This window comes from Protomyctophum bolini, assembly GCF_963924005.1.
Source record: "Protomyctophum bolini genome assembly, chromosome: 4".
Lineage (NCBI taxonomy): Eukaryota > Metazoa > Chordata > Actinopteri > Myctophiformes > Myctophidae > Protomyctophum > Protomyctophum bolini.
Window position 1 is genome coordinate 36,905,899 of NC_137865.1, and position 18,426 is coordinate 36,924,324.

The following is an 18,426-nucleotide window of genomic DNA, read 5'->3' on the forward strand; positions in this document are numbered from 1 at the left end:
ACAGAGACTTTAGTTGTCACTGTACAATACTTTAAAACAGTTGGCATGTTGCACACATGCCTAAAATTTCTGATATTTGCACCACCCTCGTTGAAGAAAACAATGTATTTCAAACTCCAGCTTGTCACTGTGCAGGCTGCATGAACAAGGCTCGAGCGCTCAGTTTTCTGCCCCCTCAATGTCGTAACTCTGTCTTACTATATGGCTCTGCATAGAAGTGAGTGATGATTCAATAGAGAACATGGTAACATCAGGCAGTATTGCACAACACATTCTGAACATGCATCTCCTATCAGTCTCTCTGATGAAGTAGTTATATGATTATATCATGTCTGTCTGTCTGTCTGTCTGTCTGTCTGTCTCCTGTCCCTTTTGGCCTCTCTCTACACATCATAAATGTTGTGAGTATGTCATCTGTGAGAAATGTGCTGCTGCAAGAGTCTACACTAGAGTGTGATACAACCAGATTAAAAATCCCACCAACAAATACCAGGACAGTTTGGTCGTCTGGCTGGCTGACGGGACGGTGTTAACCTCCATGGAATTCATTTCTGCCATATAAAATAATGATAATTAAGCTAATCAAATAATTGTTTGTGAATTAAAGACATGTCTCATTGATGATGATGAATGATGTCTGTTGGTTTGTATGTTAGGTGTGACCATCGGTATGGACATGAGAAGTCACGAAAACAACCGGGCTCACCGCACAGAGGAGATAGATCGGGAGCGTTTGATTGTCCGCAGGGGGCAGCCCTTCTCCCTGACCCTGCAGTGTTCTGACTCTATGCCACCCAAACACCACCTGGCTCTGGTGCTTCACTTGGGTGAGTAGTAGCCTAAATAAAACTCTCTAATCCAAAACATGCAGCACAACAAACATGTTCACATAGCCTAAACAGTGGTGGAAAAAGGTATGTGCATTCTTTACTTAAAGGGCCACTTCACCCCTTTTGCAACCAGATTTTATTTTAATGATGCTTGGGAGACAAAAACTTTTTCCTGGGGTTTTTATGTGAGTAATTTGTGTTTTTAGATATTTCAGTATTTCAAAGTGTCCATGGGATCCATGATGTCATGGACACTGGGCAGCTGGGCTCACTTATTTCCTGGACTACATGTTGTCTCAGTAAGACAGCCCTCCCCCTATCCACAAGGAGGAGCAGTGGACCAAAGCCTTATGGGAATTGTAGTCCAGGAAGGAAGTGAGCCCAGTGTCCATGACATCATGGAGCCCATGGACACTTTGAAATAGTAAAATATCTAATAACTCACATTACTCACGTGAAAACCCCAGGAAAGTGTTTCTTGTCTCCCAAACATAATTAAAATAAGATCTGGTTGCAAAAGGGTTGAAGTGGCCCTTTAAAATAACAAAAGTTGAACGTATACTCACTATGCAAAATGTCCCGTTTCAAAGGTTTACAAATATATATATTTGTTTATATAGCAGATCTAAGCTCATCATCTCGGCTTGTAGATCAGCTATTTTCAAATGGCTGAAATGTACTGTAGGGCTGAAGTGGTTAATGTATGTTTTTGTAATAATAATCCAAATCTACAAAGTAACTATAGTAACTAAAGCTTTCAAATAATTGTAGTGCTTCTGGGGTGTAGTGGAGTAGAAGTAAATACAGAAAATTGGAAATACTCCAGTAAAGTAAGAAAATAGCTCAAAAGTGCAGTAAGTAGTAGTACAGTGTTTTGAATAAAGGTTACTTTACACCACTGATACTCTGATAGTACTGTACTGTGCTCATCTCATCCAGCCATGTTGTTTCAGGGAAGAAGGAGCAGGTCGTGGTCAAGGTGCAGCCTGAGCAGGGAGACGGTGCAAAGTGGTGGTTTCACCAGCAGAGGGCACAGGGTGAAGTTCTACTCACTCTCCACAGTCCAGCGGACGCTCCCATTGGCCAGTACCGCCTGGCTGTGTTGCTGATGTCATCCTCGGATGGTCACATTGTGGAGAGGACAGGCGACCACAAGTTCTTTCTGCTCTTCAACCCCTGGTGCAAAGGTGACAGGACAAGCTTGATTATACTTAAACATCTTCTTTAAAAACAATATAGCCACAACTCTGGTTAACAAACTCCCACTCTGGGCGTTTTGGTGTAGAGCACATCCAAGCTTTCCATGAGAACCTCATACAATGATACAAGGTTCTTTGACTCTATGCATGCACCTCATGGAGCACCTCAAAGGCCCTAAAAACAAGGCTCCTCCAGACATCCCAAAACAAACAGGTCAGGCTAGCTCTGGTCCATAGCCCTAATGCTGTTGCATTAGAGCTATGGGACTCTCAATGTATTGCCCTCACATGACATGCAGCACAGACTCTCGACTTCTGCAAAAATACAAAATTATTTTGCTACTCAGTACTCGCCAATACAAAGACGGTTTTGTTATGAAGAAAGCCTACGTTCCCCGGTGGACGCACCGGGGTGTTCAGTTACGTCACTGCGCCTTAAAGATAACAGTACAACCCCAATGTATTAATATTTGTATTTGTCATTGGCTTGATTAGTGTTAGAACTGAAAACGATGTTCCGTTGCTACCGTTGCTCATTGTGTGTTTGTCTTCCAGGTGATGCTGTGTACCTCTCAGATGAGAGTCTGCTGCATGAGTACATTATGAATGAGAACGGTATAATTTATACAGGGAGCTGGAATTACATCAGAAATCTACCCTGGAACTTTGGACAGGTACCCCCCCCCCCTCCACACACACACACACACACACACACACACACACACACACACACACACACACACACACACACACACACACACACACACACACACACACAGAGTCACAGACATAGGCCTACACAATTAGTGGACATTGGACAATAATATTACCAGATATAAACGCATAAAGAAGTTAAGTTAAACCTAGCAGGGCAGGGTGAGATTACTGGGGCAATCATCACACACAAGCTATGTGTGTGATGTGACCTGAGATCACATCACACACATAGCTTGTTTGTGTGATCCACAAGTAGGAGTGCATGGAGGTCAGGTATCTCCCTGCCCTCCGGGGCAGAAGGGCGGGTACTGTACGTGGCCCGTTGTGTGAATTGTCACAGTAGAGTGACAGTGGACATGTGGCGGAACCAGGAACTTGTTGTCTTCTTTATATGGTAGGTGTCAGAATGTTCCCAAATAGCCAGATCACACAAACAACAAGGGACTGGTGCTGAAAGGATCGTGAGAAATGAAAAGGCGGTGGTGGAAATTAGTACATTTACTCAAGTACTGTTACATGTTGAGGTATTTCCAATACTTTTTACTTCTACTCCACTACATCTCCGATCCAAATATTTTACTTTTACCCCACTGCATTTGTTTGAAAACTGTAGTTACTAGTTACTTTGTAGATTTTGATTAGTATTGCAAAACATACATTAACACTTCATTTTGGCCATTTGAAAATAGCCAATCTACAAGCTCACAATGTGTTGCATCTGCTATTTTCAAAAGATTTATATTTATTGATTAATTGATTGATTGAACCCTTTTATTTATTCACGAATAGAGCATTGAGGTTCACCCTCATTTGCAATGCTGCCGACACAAAATCAACAATTAAGACATAATGCAGGAATAAAACACAAGACAAATCTAAGAATAAGGCATATAGATATAAACCACAGAAACATATACACAAATATATACATTAGAAAACTTTAAATGGGACATTCTGCACAATGAGTAGCCTACTTTTTCTTTAACTTTTGGTACATTTTGGTGCCAATTTGAATACTTTTTTACTTTTATTTAAGTAAAAAGTATTTCTCTATTGCATCATTGATACTTTTACTTAAGTAAACAAAAGTGAGTACTTTTTCCACCACTGCTAAAAAGGTAGTCAGCCAAGTGACAGGCAGACAAACAGACAGAGGGCAGAAAGACGGTTAGTTTGAATAACAGATAGAGATTTACTGTATACCCAAAACGTTTAGCCCGTGACCGAAAAGATAAATTAGACATCTGCCCGGGACCCAAACTAGTGAAAATGGCCGATCTACAAGCTTGTAGATCGGCCATTTTCACTAATTTTTCTAATTTATGGAATTTCTTAGATTTGTCTTTATCCATGAAATGTCTCATGAATGATTTTTTATTTGATTTAAAAAAAAAGAAAATGCAGGAAAGAAAAAAATAAAGGGGACCATAAAAATGTGTCCGTAACCCACAAATGGGTCACGACCCAGTGTTGGGGAACCACTGGTGTAGAATATAAATATAATTTATTATATTAAATAAACGGTTGTGTCCAATATGTGGCTTTCTCTCAGTTTGAAGACAACATAGTGGACATCTGCTTGGAGATTCTTGACCATTCCAACGCAGCTCTAAACAACGCAGACATGGACATCAGCAACAGATCTGACCCAGCCTACGTCAGCCGAATAGTAACTGGCATGGTGAGATCTCTTTCATGTTTAAACATGTTTAAACATATTATGTAGGCTCAAAGAGTGACGTAATTTAGTAAAAATTAGTAAAACTAATGGCACTCCATCTTTAATAAATAAAACCTTATTTATTATTATTATTAGTCCTAAAATCCATGTGTACACATTATCCTCATAATGACAAAACAGTAAACACATGATGACCATCACTTTTGGCATTTACACGGTGTGGGTGGAGTTAATGGTAAATGGTGCATAACTCTTTTATCCAAAGCGCTTTACATAGATTGTGCATTACCTTCACCATTCACACACATTCATACACTGATACATTCACACAGACTTATGTCATCGTGGGGGTCAAATATAGCTGAGGGGTGGAGCCGGCGGAAAGTTCAGAGTTCTCCCAACCGGAATAAACAGTGGCGTGTTGGGTTTTCAAACGCACATGCTTTAATACTACTAATTTAAAAGTAGGCGTCATGGCTTGCCAGATCACAGGCATAGATCCTTGTTGCCACTCGACAAGGAACGCTACTTTAGAAAATGAGACAAGCTAGAGGCCGATTGGAATGTTTTCCTTGACTGCATGGACATGATCCAACACAACACAATGGCCTGATAATATATTCGCATGGTAAGAGACACTTTTCTTTAGATATGATAACTGAAACTTGTGATTTCCAAGTAGGCTATACCGACACCATTCGCACTTTGCCAAACGATGGCTCCGTGCCAAGTTCCATCTGTCTCTAAACTACTTATGGTACGCTATTATATTACATTATAACTCTATGTCAATGTATGGCGGAGGAAACCATGCTCCAGGACACTTCGACACTATTTCTGGGGGAGCCTGGGATCGAACTGGGAAGTGGAAACCTCGCGGTTCCCATGTGACCACTCTACCCCTGAGCCACTGCTGCCCCAGGCACTACTACTACTGGAGTGATATCCATTATTTCTTTTGTATTTATGGAGAGGAACACATGCAGAAAAAGTCCATTGAGATGGGAGCATATTCGTTTCTGAATTGCGGTCTTATACCTGTGTCATCAACGTGTTTTGTCCAACCTTGCAACCTGTCCAGGTGAACTCTAACGATGACCATGGTGTGCTGGCCGGTCGCTGGGAGGCGCCGTACACTGACGGTGTGTCACCAACCAAATGGACTGGCAGCGTGCCTATCCTCCAGCAGTGGAGTAAGGGGCGGGCAAAGAGCGTCAAGTTTGGCCAGTGCTGGGTGTTCACCGGCGTGGCCTGCACAGGTGAGGACGCTTTATCCCATTTTTAGACGCACGTCTAATAGCCGGCTATTGCTCAGTGGGATACTCACTGTTCTGCCCGATTCATTGCAATTAACTGTAATGATTCAAGGGCGACCATCTGTAAGGCCTCTGGAAGTCTCTATCTAAACCTTGGGGTGGTGGGTGAGGATCCATCGAGGCGCAGGCACGTAGAACATATGCCAACACACAGTGATGCGTTACACATACATTCTAAAGTTTATTACACACACACGACGCCTCGGGATCCCCCAGGAGGAAGTCATTAATCTGGAAGTCTGGAGCTTCGGTTGAAGATGGATGGTTGGATGGATGGATTACACACACTGAGAAATATATACAGTAGGACAGTGGATCTATGATAATAACAGAATGAGCAGGATCACATCATATTGTACATACAGTCAGATCACATCATATTGTAGTACATACAGTCAGTCCCTCTGATGCAGTAATATACAATCATTTTTGTCATATCGGGTCATATCGGTATTGGTGAATATGCCTAACCACCGATCCGACACAGGGGTAAGGGGTTGACACTATGGCAGGTAAATAAAATGTTTGCTTTGGAGTTGCCCAAACTGCAACTGCACATTTTAGTGAGGAGTCTGCTATAAACACAACACAAGATATATAGCTAGATAGCTATAAACACAAGATGAGATCACGACACTGGTATCGGTATTCGGGACATCCCTAATGCTTATGCAGATAAATGTTTCGTCACTGAGTCAGGCAGCTGAGATTGTATCATAACAGACACTTCGACACAAACTCCCGGGATCAAACTGCTGCCTGGGTGTTATGTAATTGTAATGTTATTAATGTCCATTGCCTTCGCAGTGCTACGCTGCCTGGGAATTCCAACATGTTATTGTAATGTTATTCATGTCCATTGCCTTCGCAGTGCTACGCTGCCTGGGAATTCCAACACGTTGCATCACCAACTTCTCCTCTGCCCATGACGTCCATGGGAACCTCTCCCTAGATATTTATCTGAATGAAGACCTGGAGAGGATAAGGGGAGATGACAAGGACGACAGCTGCTGGTAGGACAACATGTCTGCTCTCTCTCCCTCTCTCTCACATGCACACACATACATCTGAGCGCACACACAAACACACAGACATTCTTTAACAATTTATTTACGCAGACAAAGCATGCAGGGTCACAAACATTGTCGCTCCGGTTCAGTCTCTATCCTTTTATTATGGTATGTCCTGGGCTGGATCACCACAGGAAACAAAGTTCTTAGTCTTGCACTGCTGCTTGGTGTTAAAGCGCTCTCTGTATTTATTTTCATGGGCCTGGAAGTCCACCCATTGCTATTCCGACAGCGAACACACATACCGCTGGAAGGAAGGCCGGCAGGTCTATTGGCTCTCTTCCTGGTAGCTGTTCACGGCAGAGGCCGTCAGTTAGCGTCGAGGTGTTGGTATATTCCACCGGTGAGCAGTGTAGTCCACAGTAGTTGCGCGCGCGCAACTACTGTGGCCTACAGTCGCAATATCTTGTTATGGTTTACCACTATACCTTCTCCCCATGATTTCATGTTACATAAAGCATGCATCACCGCCTGAGAATATTGTCTCCACTCCTATAGAGTGTATGCGCATGCTTAAAGTGAATGAGAAATCGAGTGGCAAAGTGAGTTTAATGTCGTTTAACGTCATTTAATGCAATCAGATAGGACTTTTCTGTTTGGATGTATGGGCTGTCAAGGCCAGAAAAGTAGTTTTTTGCAACTCATTAGGCGTTCCCGCATAACTTCCGGGTGTGATGATGATGTCATGCGCATACACTATTGCCTCATCGATTATTGATTGATCCAGCATTCCCGGCACTGGTTATCTCCTCTCCTCGGTTACAGGAACTTCCATTGTTGGGTGGAGTCGTGGATGAAGAGAGAAGACCTCCCAGTAGGAAATGATGGCTGGCAGGTTCTGGACCCCACTCCTCAGGAACGGAGTGAAGGTACTAGTGTTGCGTTGCTGCTTGCCTATCGGGCCTGGCTCTTTCGTCGACTGGTAACGTATCCGCCTTGTTGATACTAGCATAGACATAAAGCTTAGATGGCTCAAGGCAGAGTCTCCGACGGTAGTTCACCTGTATTTGCAAGTGACCAGAATCAGATCACATTCAGATTGGAATTTGCTTAAATATGCCTAAAAACACAAACAAGTCACATACAAGTCACATGGAATCTGAGCCCAATTCATTATTTCTTGTTACTTCATATGAAATGACGTATACATTTTCTCCTCTCCAGGTGTGTATTGCTGTGGCCCGTGCCCAGTGAAGGCCATTAAAGAGGGCGAGCTGGGAATGAAGTACGACGCTCCGTTTGTGTATGCTGAGGTGAACGCTGACATCATCCACTGGATTGTCAAAAGAGACGGCCAAAAGCAGCAGGTGTGCTTCTGTTTTAGTTGAACACTATCTTTTTTGTTACATCAACACTAAAGGATTCTACAAAATAAAACTAAACTAAATTAAGCAGAGAATATTGTATATAGCCAATGTTTGACAATTATAGTTAAGTATAGTTTGTTGATTACTTTTGACACAATTACAGGTATTAATTAAAAGTCCTTAAATTGTCACTTTATAAATGCCTGCGTCTGAAGAGGGACTAACTGACTAACCGTGAAAAGTGGACTGGTTAAGTCATCAATTGTCAGGTGTGGGGTTTCCATGGCAATCAATTGGCTGAGGCATTGGCTCGATACCTGGCACTGCACTCCCTGTGGCGGTGTGGAACGCGTGTGTCGAATGTGACGGGTTTTGCAAGTTTTCATAGTAATCTGCGACCTTCGGTTGCAAGTTGTACTACTAATGCTATATGATATATAATTGGAACATTAATGCTAATTTTTATTGTAGACCAGAGTGGACCAAACCAGCGTGGGACGGAATATCAGCACCAAGAGTGTTTACGGAGACCACAGAGAAGATGTCACCCACCATTACAAATACCCTGAAGGTTGGTTGGAATCGTTCACCAAAGGGATATTTAAGAAAATTGGGTTATTTCATCATCTACTTAGGCTTATGTGAACACCCCAGAGTCCCAGACAGTTTTTAAGTTGCTCAATTCAGTAATATACAGATATTACATTTTGGCTGCCACGCAAGCCTTCCTATACAAACCCATTGTAACTTCTAACTCTATTTTAACCATGTTAGATTAATTGAAAACAGGTTATGGTGACTGATATTGCCCTCCTAATACGTGGTGTAGCTGCCCCTAGATTGATGAAAGAATGACAAGTTTGGGTGGTCTCGACGGGTGCGTTTATTGTTCCAACACCGTGAAAACTATAAGGATATAGAATAAATAGTTACAATCGAATAATCTCATAGTTTCACTACCAAAATCTGTGCATTAAACTTGTCACTTCAGTAGTACAATCAACAATAAAAATGGTTAATTATAAATACAGTGATACAAAGCTCAAGTCATTTCAATTATAAGACAACGAAAATGCACAATAACCAAAAGTACCACAACCAAACGAAACCCAAACAAATACAATCATGAATGATACTCCAAATGGAAACTAGACAAATAAATGATCATGTATACCTCACTCCGCGTATCGAGGGTGCTAAAGGGCTGCATAACCAACTTGAACCTCAGGGCACATCAACATTCACCGATGGTCACATTTACACATAGTGTGACGGACAGACACTAGTGTAGACAATAGACAACTTCAGTCACTAAAAGTCCACTACAACTGCAAATGTCACAGGCTTCAACACTGCTTAATCAATAAGAGTACAAACATAATAAGAGTCACATAAACAGTCAAACATTTCCTACCGTGTGGTCTGGTGCAAACACACACACACTGGTGCTCTCTCCCTCTGCTCACTCTGGAGTCTGGCTGTGTGAAATGAGTCTATGGGTCTGAGGTGTGTGAAGCTAATAGGCTTCAGCTATATATGGATAGGTAACAGGAGGTGTCAAAGTAAAAGTATGCCAAATTACAGGAAGTATCCAAACAAACAACAAAATAAGACAAACAATAAATAAAGAATAAACAGACTTCAAACTAAAGAAATGATTGCAGAACCAACTGTCACTGGCAGTTACACGTGGAGTTTTTTCAATTACTTTTTTCATTTATTTTTAATACCTTTTGCAGATCTACAAACTCATAGCGTGCTACGAGCTTGTAGATCTGCTATTTTTTGGCGCAAATCTTTCAGAGCAAACGTTTTTAACTCAAATCTTTGCTACTGGGGGGTCTCTGGAACAACATATTTTCAGATGGGGGTCCGCAGCCAAATACAGATCCTTGACATGAAAAAGGTTGAGATAGAAACAGAAGACGTTTTTTTTAGAATCGGCCTCAGGTCTAAATGGGTTAAGTTTCCTTTGTGTCTTCTCTACAGGCTCAAAGAAGGAGCGAGAGGTAAACGAGAAGGCGGGGCATCGAGTTAATGGGGTGGCACTGGCAGAACCAGGGCGCCTCCAGCTGTCAATCAAACGTGCCCAGGCTATATTTGGGACAGATTTTGACGTGATTGTTGAGGTATATAACAGATTGTAAAAAATGTCCTGGATGGATGGATGGATGGATGGATGGATGGATGGATGAGTGAATTATGCTTTTTTTTATTAACTAATCATGAAAAACTGGGTTTAAAATGTAACTTTATTCTGTTTCAATATGTGATCAAAGACAGTATCATAACAAGAGCATCAACACCTACTCTATTTATATAAGCTGTCCTGTAGGTGGTGTAAAGCAGTGGTTCCCAAAGTAGGGTCGGGGGACCCCCAGGGGTCCGTGAGGGAGTTCCAGGGGGTCCCCAGCTAAATCATAGTTTGTAACCAAATGGACCCTTATGCGTCTGTAACTCAATTAACATTGATTTTACAATATAAATCAGGGGTCCTAGAGACAGAAATGCCATTAAATGGGGGTCTAATGCATGTCAAACTGGGGGTCCTTGAAATTAAACTGGTTGAGAATCAACTGCTAGAGCCATAAGAATCATCTCTTATGGGGGTTCCTGGCATATCTTTTCAAATGGGGGTCCGCGGGCTAATTAGTGTCAATTTGGGGGTCCTTGACCTGAAAAAGTTTGGGAACCGGTTTGGGAGTATTTTCTACATTGCAGTATTGATACTTTTACTTAAGTAAAACATGTGAGTATTTTTCCCACCGCTGCATACATATGCATTCATCTATGCTCCTGTTGGTTCATCTGTCACCAAGGTGAAGAACGCAGGTAGCCAGGACACCAAAGCTCAGCTCACTCTGCTGTCTACGGCTGTCACGTACAACTCTGTCCACCGGGGGGAGTGCCAACGAAGAACAGTCAGCGTCACGGTGCCAACACATGAAGGTAAACAGTAGAGATACTGTGCAGGGTTTCAGTGTTGACTTCATCGACTATGATGAAAGATTACCAACTACCTTTTTTCACTGACGAATACTGAGACTGAGACAGCGGCGCAAATGCGATATGTGTTTCAAAACGTAAAAGTTTAACCACATTATCAGCAGCTCATGGTCAAAACTCACTGTATGACCAACTGAAAATAGCCTATTCTATATAAAATGTACAACATCATCATCTCCTGGGCAGTTTTCAGGAGAGGAGAGGGTTTTTTTAACATGTTTTAAACATGTAGTATATATTATTGTAGCCTACATATTATTTCTATCAGAGCACCTACATGTGACGTTGCAGGGGACCCCCCCACTCATTTGGAGGGGACAAATGTGATGTTGGCAGGGGACTTGACCTCCCCATCCCATTTGCGCCTATGGACTGAGACTAAATCTACTGACAGTATGGATAACAAATTAGACTAAACTAGACTAAACATGTCATAGGGAGTGAAAATTTGGAGAAGAGATCCAGTAGAAATTAATGTGATTGCGTTCCGGTGTTGCGCTCTGAAAATAGCAGATCTACAAGCATACAACCATAGGCAATTTTTGGCTCTCCTAGCAAGGGGGGGAAAAGAAAATCTTTGCGACACCGCCCAACCTGCTCGGCGCAATTATTATTATTTATTTATCTAGATTGGCTATTTTCAGCATGCAACAAAGTGTCAAATCAACCATTGTGATGCCATCAAGACCAGACAAAATACATTTTAGTAGACTAAAATGTGACTAAAACTAAATTTAATTTTAGTAAAAACTCAAAAGACAATAACTAAAACTACATAAAAACTTGTTACCTGTATGCTACTGATAGAGGGTATGCGCATGCATAACGTCAATCAGATAGGACCTTTCTGTTTGAATGTATGGGCTGTCAAGGCCAGAAAGTAGTTTTTTGCCGCTCAGTAGGCGTTCCCGCATAACTTCCGGAAGTTCCGGGTATGATGATGATGTCATGCGCTTACACTTTCTCCTCCCATTATGTGTTTAATAAGTGTGTGTGTGTGTGTGTGTGTGTGTGTGTGTGCATGTGTGTGTGTGTGTGTGTGTGTGTGTGTTCCTAGCCCACAAGGAGGTACTGCGTCTGCGGTATGCCCACTACGCGGCGTGCGTGTCAGAGCACCATGTGCTGAGGGTGGTGGCACTTCTACAAGCTCCAGGCGAGGACAAACCCATCCTCGAAGAGGCCAACATCCCACTCATTATGCCAGAACTCCATGTCCAGGTGTGTACATTAAACATTTTAAACTAAGGTTCTATGGTTGTCATTCACTAGATTAATAAATAAATCATCTTAGTTACTTCGTAGATTTAGATTATTATTACATACATTAACCACTTCCCTATACATTTCAGCCATTTGAAAATAGCCGATCTTTTTACATCTACATTTCAGTATTGATACTTGCCACTGGATATTGACCATTCGATTTCACAAAACCACTTTCTTTGTTGCACTAAACCTATCTCACAGAAATACGTGAATATGTATGGAATTGCAATTCTGTACATACATGACTAGAAAACCCCAAAACTCGTACATATGACAGTGAAATCCTCCCTATAGACCATAATGATGGAGGGGCGCCGTCTCTACCGAACTTGAGCCACGGGGCGGGCCGTGAGTTGCCGTGTCGAGCGCTGCAAAGTTCGATAGAGCCGACTCAGCCCCGTCCGAGTTGTAACCCGATATGGACGGAATAGTAAATAATGTCAAACCCGAACTCACCCAGCCTGAACCAGCCACGGTGAAATACAGTAGCACTTCTGTACTAGTGAAAGCCATGCCTCCGTCGTGGTCAAAACAGTAGTAGTGTCATATGTACGGATCTTTGGGTTTTCTAGTCGTGTATGTATGGAATTGCAATTCCGTACATAGGCCTACATACGTATTTCTGTGAGATCAGGCTGGTTGCACAGTGCACACACACCCTAACTCTGTCCTCCCCTTTCAGGTTCCCGGAAAGGTCATTCAACATGAAGAAGCAACGGCATACATCTCCTTCACAAACCCCCTGCCAATCACACTGAAAGGAGGCGTATTCACTGTCGAGGGGGCGGGACTACTGTCTGCAAGGGAGATCCCTGTCATGTAAGTTTCTTCTATATACGTACATGTGGCAACAGTGGCATACACAATGTCTGTGGGTATGACTCCTGAGCGTCAATGTATTAGTCAGTACAATAGTTTGTACTAGCTTTATTCTTTACAGTGACTGCAATTGGTCATTTGATCATGTGAATTACGGTAATTAAATTACACTGAACCAAAACTCACTCTTTCTCGCTGCCATGTTCTCCATCACTGTTGTTTGTAGTGGCGGAAATGCAATCAAATGTTTTATCGCCTATTCTAGATATATTTTATGTAGACATAGCATTCTATATAGTGTATACTTATAGTTTCATTGTACAGATAGTCTACTGTTAGACAGATGTTAGGTTCTTAGTTTACTTTATATGATCCTTGATTATTTACTTACTGTAAATCGCTCTGGATTAATAGCATCTGCTAAATGCCTAAATTGTAGATTTTCAAATGGCCAAAATGTTATAGGGCTGAAGTGGTTACTGTATGTTTTGTAATAATCTATGAAGTAACTATCCTAGTAACTAAAGTGTTCATATTTTTTTTGTAGTGGAGTAAAAGTACGAGAAGTCAAATTGTTGAAAATTGGAAATACTTAAAAGGAAAAATGTAAAAGAAAAAAAGAAGGAAAAAAATATATACCAGTAGTTACTTTACACCACTGCAGGTGTGTGACCCTTATGCAGGATTAATTGTAATTTTCATTTCCTCCTGTCTCCATGTCTTTTTCAGTGATCACATTGCTCCAGGTCAAGAGGTGACAATCAACATGTCCTTCAAGCCCAGGAGGAGAGGCATGACGAAGCTGATGGTGGACTTTGACTCAGACAAGCTGAAGGATGTGAAGGGGGTCGCCACCCTTGTTGTCCACAGAAGGAAATACAACATACATATGTACTATTGATATCGGATGACGAGGTTAGATCCAGCGGGAAACAGGTGGTTAGATCAGTGGTTCCCAAACACAGTGTGGGTCATAATCGCGCAGACAATTCTTTTATGGGTCCCTTGTTTTATTTCCTACATTTAGTTTTTAATTATTTCAAAATATTTTGAATAAACATTCCCAAAAAAGGAAAATTCGTCATGAATTCAAACCAAATTCAATTACAATTCAGTAATTTCATGAAGAAATACAAATAAAGGAAATTACATAAATTAGAAAACAAATAGTAGTAGTGAAAATCTAGCCTCGCGTAGCCAGCCTTCATCTGTCTTTGTAATGAATATTGCAGCGCAGTGGTATATTAGTACGCAAGGCTAGTGAAAATCTACAAGCTCACAACGCTTTTAGATCTGATATTTTCCGGACGGATGACTAATTTCTCTTTTGGGTCACAGGCTAAAAGATTTCGGAACCACTGGGTTAGGTGATGTGTAAACGTCTGTGTAGGGCAGGGATACTCAAATAGATTTACCTGTGGGCCACATTACAAAAATGTCTGTCTGTCTGCCTGTCTATGAGTAGCTGTCTGCCTGCCTGCCAGCCAGCAAGTTGGTTAACAGAAAATAAATTGTTATGGCTGAGTAAAATAAAATACAATAAACACAATTTGCCTGAAAATAGATTACCCAGCTATGACCTTTTTCATGAAAAAAAATGAGTAGTGATATGGCTGACTGAGTAAAATAAAACAATCTACCTGAAAATAGATAGCTATAAGTGAAGAGCAATTTCCGCAATTACCATTTCCGCAATTTCCTCAATTTCCATTTCCGCAATTTCCGCAATTTCCATTTCCACCATTTCCGCAATTACCATTTCCGCATTTTCCATTTCCACCATTTCCGCAATTACAATTTCCGCAATTTCCATTTCCAACTATTAATGGCAGCTGGGTTTCATCATTCAAATAAAATAGAATTCTGTCCGTTTAGCTATAAAATTATGTCAGGGAATAGGGATACACAGTATATGTCTTTCATTTGCATTGCATCTCCCCCCCCCCCCCCCCCCCAAGCTTTTATTTTCGTTCGAGTAATAGTACAACTCTAATAGTATTACTTATAATAATGTAATTAAAGATAACTTCATTCAGATTTATTTATTTTTATTTCATTTTCCAGATTTTTTTTTCTTCTTTTTTTTAGATTTTCATTGGTGGGCCAGTCATAATGGTCCCGCGGGCCTGAGGTTGAGTATCACTGGTGTAGGGAAGGGAATAGCCACTTCAGTTGTGTGCCAGAAGTGGTGATCCTGGAGTCTGGACTTTAAACTTTTTTGCACTGTCTCTATTCGCATTATCACTAAGATGGGGAAAGCATTATCGTACACAATTATAACTAAGCAGCACTATTTGTAAACAAAGAATAATTTTGCATATACTACTGTCCAAATGTATTTCCATACGACATTTATGCAATACCATGCCAAGTTGTGAAACATGCCATATACTTTACATTAAAAATCAGTTTTCACAAATATTCTATCTATAAATGCACCACATGTCTGTAATTGTGTACGTCTGTAATCCACGTGACTCGAGAACCGTTCGCCCCACTGACTTCAAATTCGACACACGCGTTCCACACCCCCCACGGGGAGTGCAGAACGGGTACAATGCGTATTGCATAGCCGGGTGTGCATGGATCACCAACTTCCATCGTTATCGACTCTCTACAGCCGGGCACCTGTCTAGTTAATGTAAAAAATGTTATTAGTATGCTTAGTTAAGTTGTAAACTGGTTGATCAGATCCTGAGATCTGAGGGAAACTGCTTTGATGTCTGAATCAGCTTGTTAAATGAGGTTTTTTTATTTTATTATTTAATATTAAACTGTTCATTTCCACAGATCAGCAAAACATTGAATCATTTGTATGAATTATTTACATTGCAGTAAAAAAGATGCATCAGTATTCATGTGACATTTTTATACAGTAGACAGACAGTAAAAACATTCTGCTACAAGAGGCAAGATGAGAACGTCCCTTCAGTCAGTCTCAGCTTTCTGACGGTGGTGGGGCTTCCCTCCGCACGGCTTTGGCCAAAGCCTGTTGGATGACAGGGTACAGTTTGCAGCATCCCTCGATGCAGGTCCGAACTCCCGCCGTCACCGTCTCCTCCCTCATTTCCCCGTCCGACTGTAGCCCGGATATCTGATTCAAACTGGGGAGGAACGCAACGGTCAGATTGCCTTGGTTTTCATCAGCGCTGCTCGAACTGCAGCCGGTTTCGTCCAGGTAGGCGGGATCGATCGCATAAGACGCGCCATCCTGCCGGATGGAGCAGCCGAGAACCAGGTCGTACATTTCGATCCCTGCGTCCGCCAGGGCGAGGGACGCGCAGGTGATGGCATGGGCCAGGACCGAACCGTTGTTCTCCAGAACCATCACATTGACCTCGATCTGCGACCGGGGGTATTTGTGGAGACACACGGCCGGCTGCAGACTCTCGAGCAGCATCAGTGAGAGGCCTTTCTCCTCGCTCCCCTGTATCCAAGAGCCCCTCTCAGGGCAGGAGAAGGGAGCGAACCGCATATCAGTCATCAACCTAGATGGAAACAGAGAAAGAACAGACAAGATATAGTTACAAAATCTATCTGTTTGGTGAAGGTTAATAAATGACACGTCAATGACACGCGCACGTCAAAACGTACGACCTGGTTCTCGGCTGCTCTGCTCGGAGACCACCCTCAAGGGCCCCTGGGGGACCCCACTTTGGAAACCACCGCTTTAAAGTACATTTTGATACCAATATTTTGTACTTAAGTAAATTTTGAATTCCAGACTTTCAGAGTATTTCTAGATTGTATTGATATCTCCCCAGAAGCAGCAGATGCCGCTGCCGGAAAATGCACTCGCTCTCTCTCGATACTTACTTACTTGAGTAACATGCGAGTACTTTTTCCACCACTGGCTACGGCTACGCACATGCATTATCATCACATGATCAACCTACCTCCCACACTTCATATCAGTCTCATCTTTGCGTTCCATCTCTCGTGGGCCATACACGCAGCACATTAGTTTGGTGTTTCCAGCTTCAATGTACGCGGATCCTTTGGCTTGGCTGATCAGCCCACAGCGCACGAACACGGGTCGCACATCAACCTGATCGCGCTGTCTGCCGTCCGTCGTCTTACCATCTGCGGCGGACGACGTTATCACGGGCTTGGGACGAAAGAGGGAAAGGCTCATGGACACCTCTGGTCCCCGCACTCTTTTAGTGTCAGTCGGCATCGTGGTACTGTAGTTTGAAGTTGTAATAATACTAATAATTCTTCAGAGATCCGCGATTCCGCGTGCTATGCTGTTAAGCAGACATAGCCGCAACACTCAACACTGATAAATGGTACACTGCCGAATGTGTCCCGATGAGAAACAGCACAAAGCGAAATAGTTCCGCCACCTGTGTCTAGTGTAGATAGTAGCAGGCACGTGTGCACCGCCACCTGCTGGATACTATCTATAAATGTGTCAAAAAGGTACAATACTTTGTGACCGAGGCCAACTGTGGGGGTCTGGTCGGGGATAGTGCCGAGGGTATTCTACCTTCCGAGATACGGAAGGGACAGATATGAATTCCCTTGAGCGCAAGCTTGGTGTCCGGCGGTCGGTAGCGACTCTTGCGATATCTTGGTATGGAGTCCTAGGTCGATCTGCTTTCTGATCTCGGTTATTCTTAGCTCAAATCCGTCTCAGCTTGCGTAGACACTTATATTTATAGTGTTGGGTAGTGAGTGGTACTGTACTGTACTGTACTGTACTGTACTGTACTGTACTGTACTGTACTGTACTGTACTATAGTATAGTATAGTTCGTATGTATAGTTGACATCCACTGTTACGTTCTTAGTTTATACACGATTCATGATAACTACTTTTTTATATGTGATGTATGACATTCTTTTGTTTTTGCTTTATTGTATGAATTGAACTGCAGGCTGCCTACTTTCCTGTCTATATTGTTTGTGGCTATGCCAAAGGTATTTTAAAGCAAAGGTTAAAGTTATGCGGAAGAACATGTAGGGTACATGATTTGAATGAAAGTTAAGTAGCCCAAATCACAAGACCTTAAATTTCAGATATTTGCCTATGCCTATATCATTTACAATAGGCCTATGAATCTTTTTGTCTTTTATTGCCTATTTCTTGGCCAGGTCTCTCTTGAAAGAGTTTAATCTCAAGAGACCAACCCAAAGTCAAGTGCTAAATGTAACCAGTATGGGAAAAAATGGACAGAACATCCAAAGTCACTAATGAGGGCAATAATAATGCA

At 42.1% G+C, this 18,426-nt stretch overlaps 2 protein-coding genes across 2 annotated transcripts; one reads left to right on the top strand and one right to left on the bottom strand.

Annotated features, from left to right (window-relative positions):
* Positions 1-670: 670 nt before the first annotated feature.
* On the top strand, positions 671-15,400 carry tgm2l (transglutaminase 2, like; the record flags this gene model as incomplete). The annotated part of the gene is made up of 15 exons (XM_080762197.1): positions 671-827; positions 1,784-2,017; positions 2,585-2,703; positions 4,299-4,427; positions 5,509-5,686; positions 6,615-6,756; positions 7,579-7,682; positions 7,978-8,120; positions 8,592-8,691; positions 10,110-10,249; positions 10,940-11,069; positions 12,184-12,344; positions 13,075-13,211; positions 13,941-14,585; positions 15,349-15,400. 14 exons carry the CDS (start codon positions 671-673, stop codon positions 14,110-14,112), a joined length of 2,046 nt encoding a protein of 681 aa, XP_080618323.1. The 3' UTR covers positions 14,113-14,585; positions 15,349-15,400.
* On the bottom strand, positions 15,372-17,490 carry exosc6 (exosome component 6). The gene is made up of 2 exons (XM_080760820.1): positions 17,108-17,490; positions 15,372-16,699 (listed from the first exon to the last, which is right to left on the bottom strand). Exons 1-2 carry the CDS (start codon positions 17,386-17,388, stop codon positions 16,150-16,152), a joined length of 831 nt encoding a protein of 276 aa, XP_080616946.1. The 5' UTR covers positions 17,389-17,490; the 3' UTR covers positions 15,372-16,149.
* Positions 17,491-18,426: the final 936 nt, after the last annotated feature.

Coding starts and splice junctions, on each gene's coding strand:
- exosc6 (XM_080760820.1), bottom strand. CDS start 17,388: ATGCCGACTGACACTAAAAGAGTGCGGGGACCAGAGGTGTCCATGAGC. Junction 16,700..17,107: donor ACTGATATGAAGTGTGGGAG/GTAGGTTGATCA, acceptor GTTTCCATCTAG/GTTGATGACTGATATGCGGT.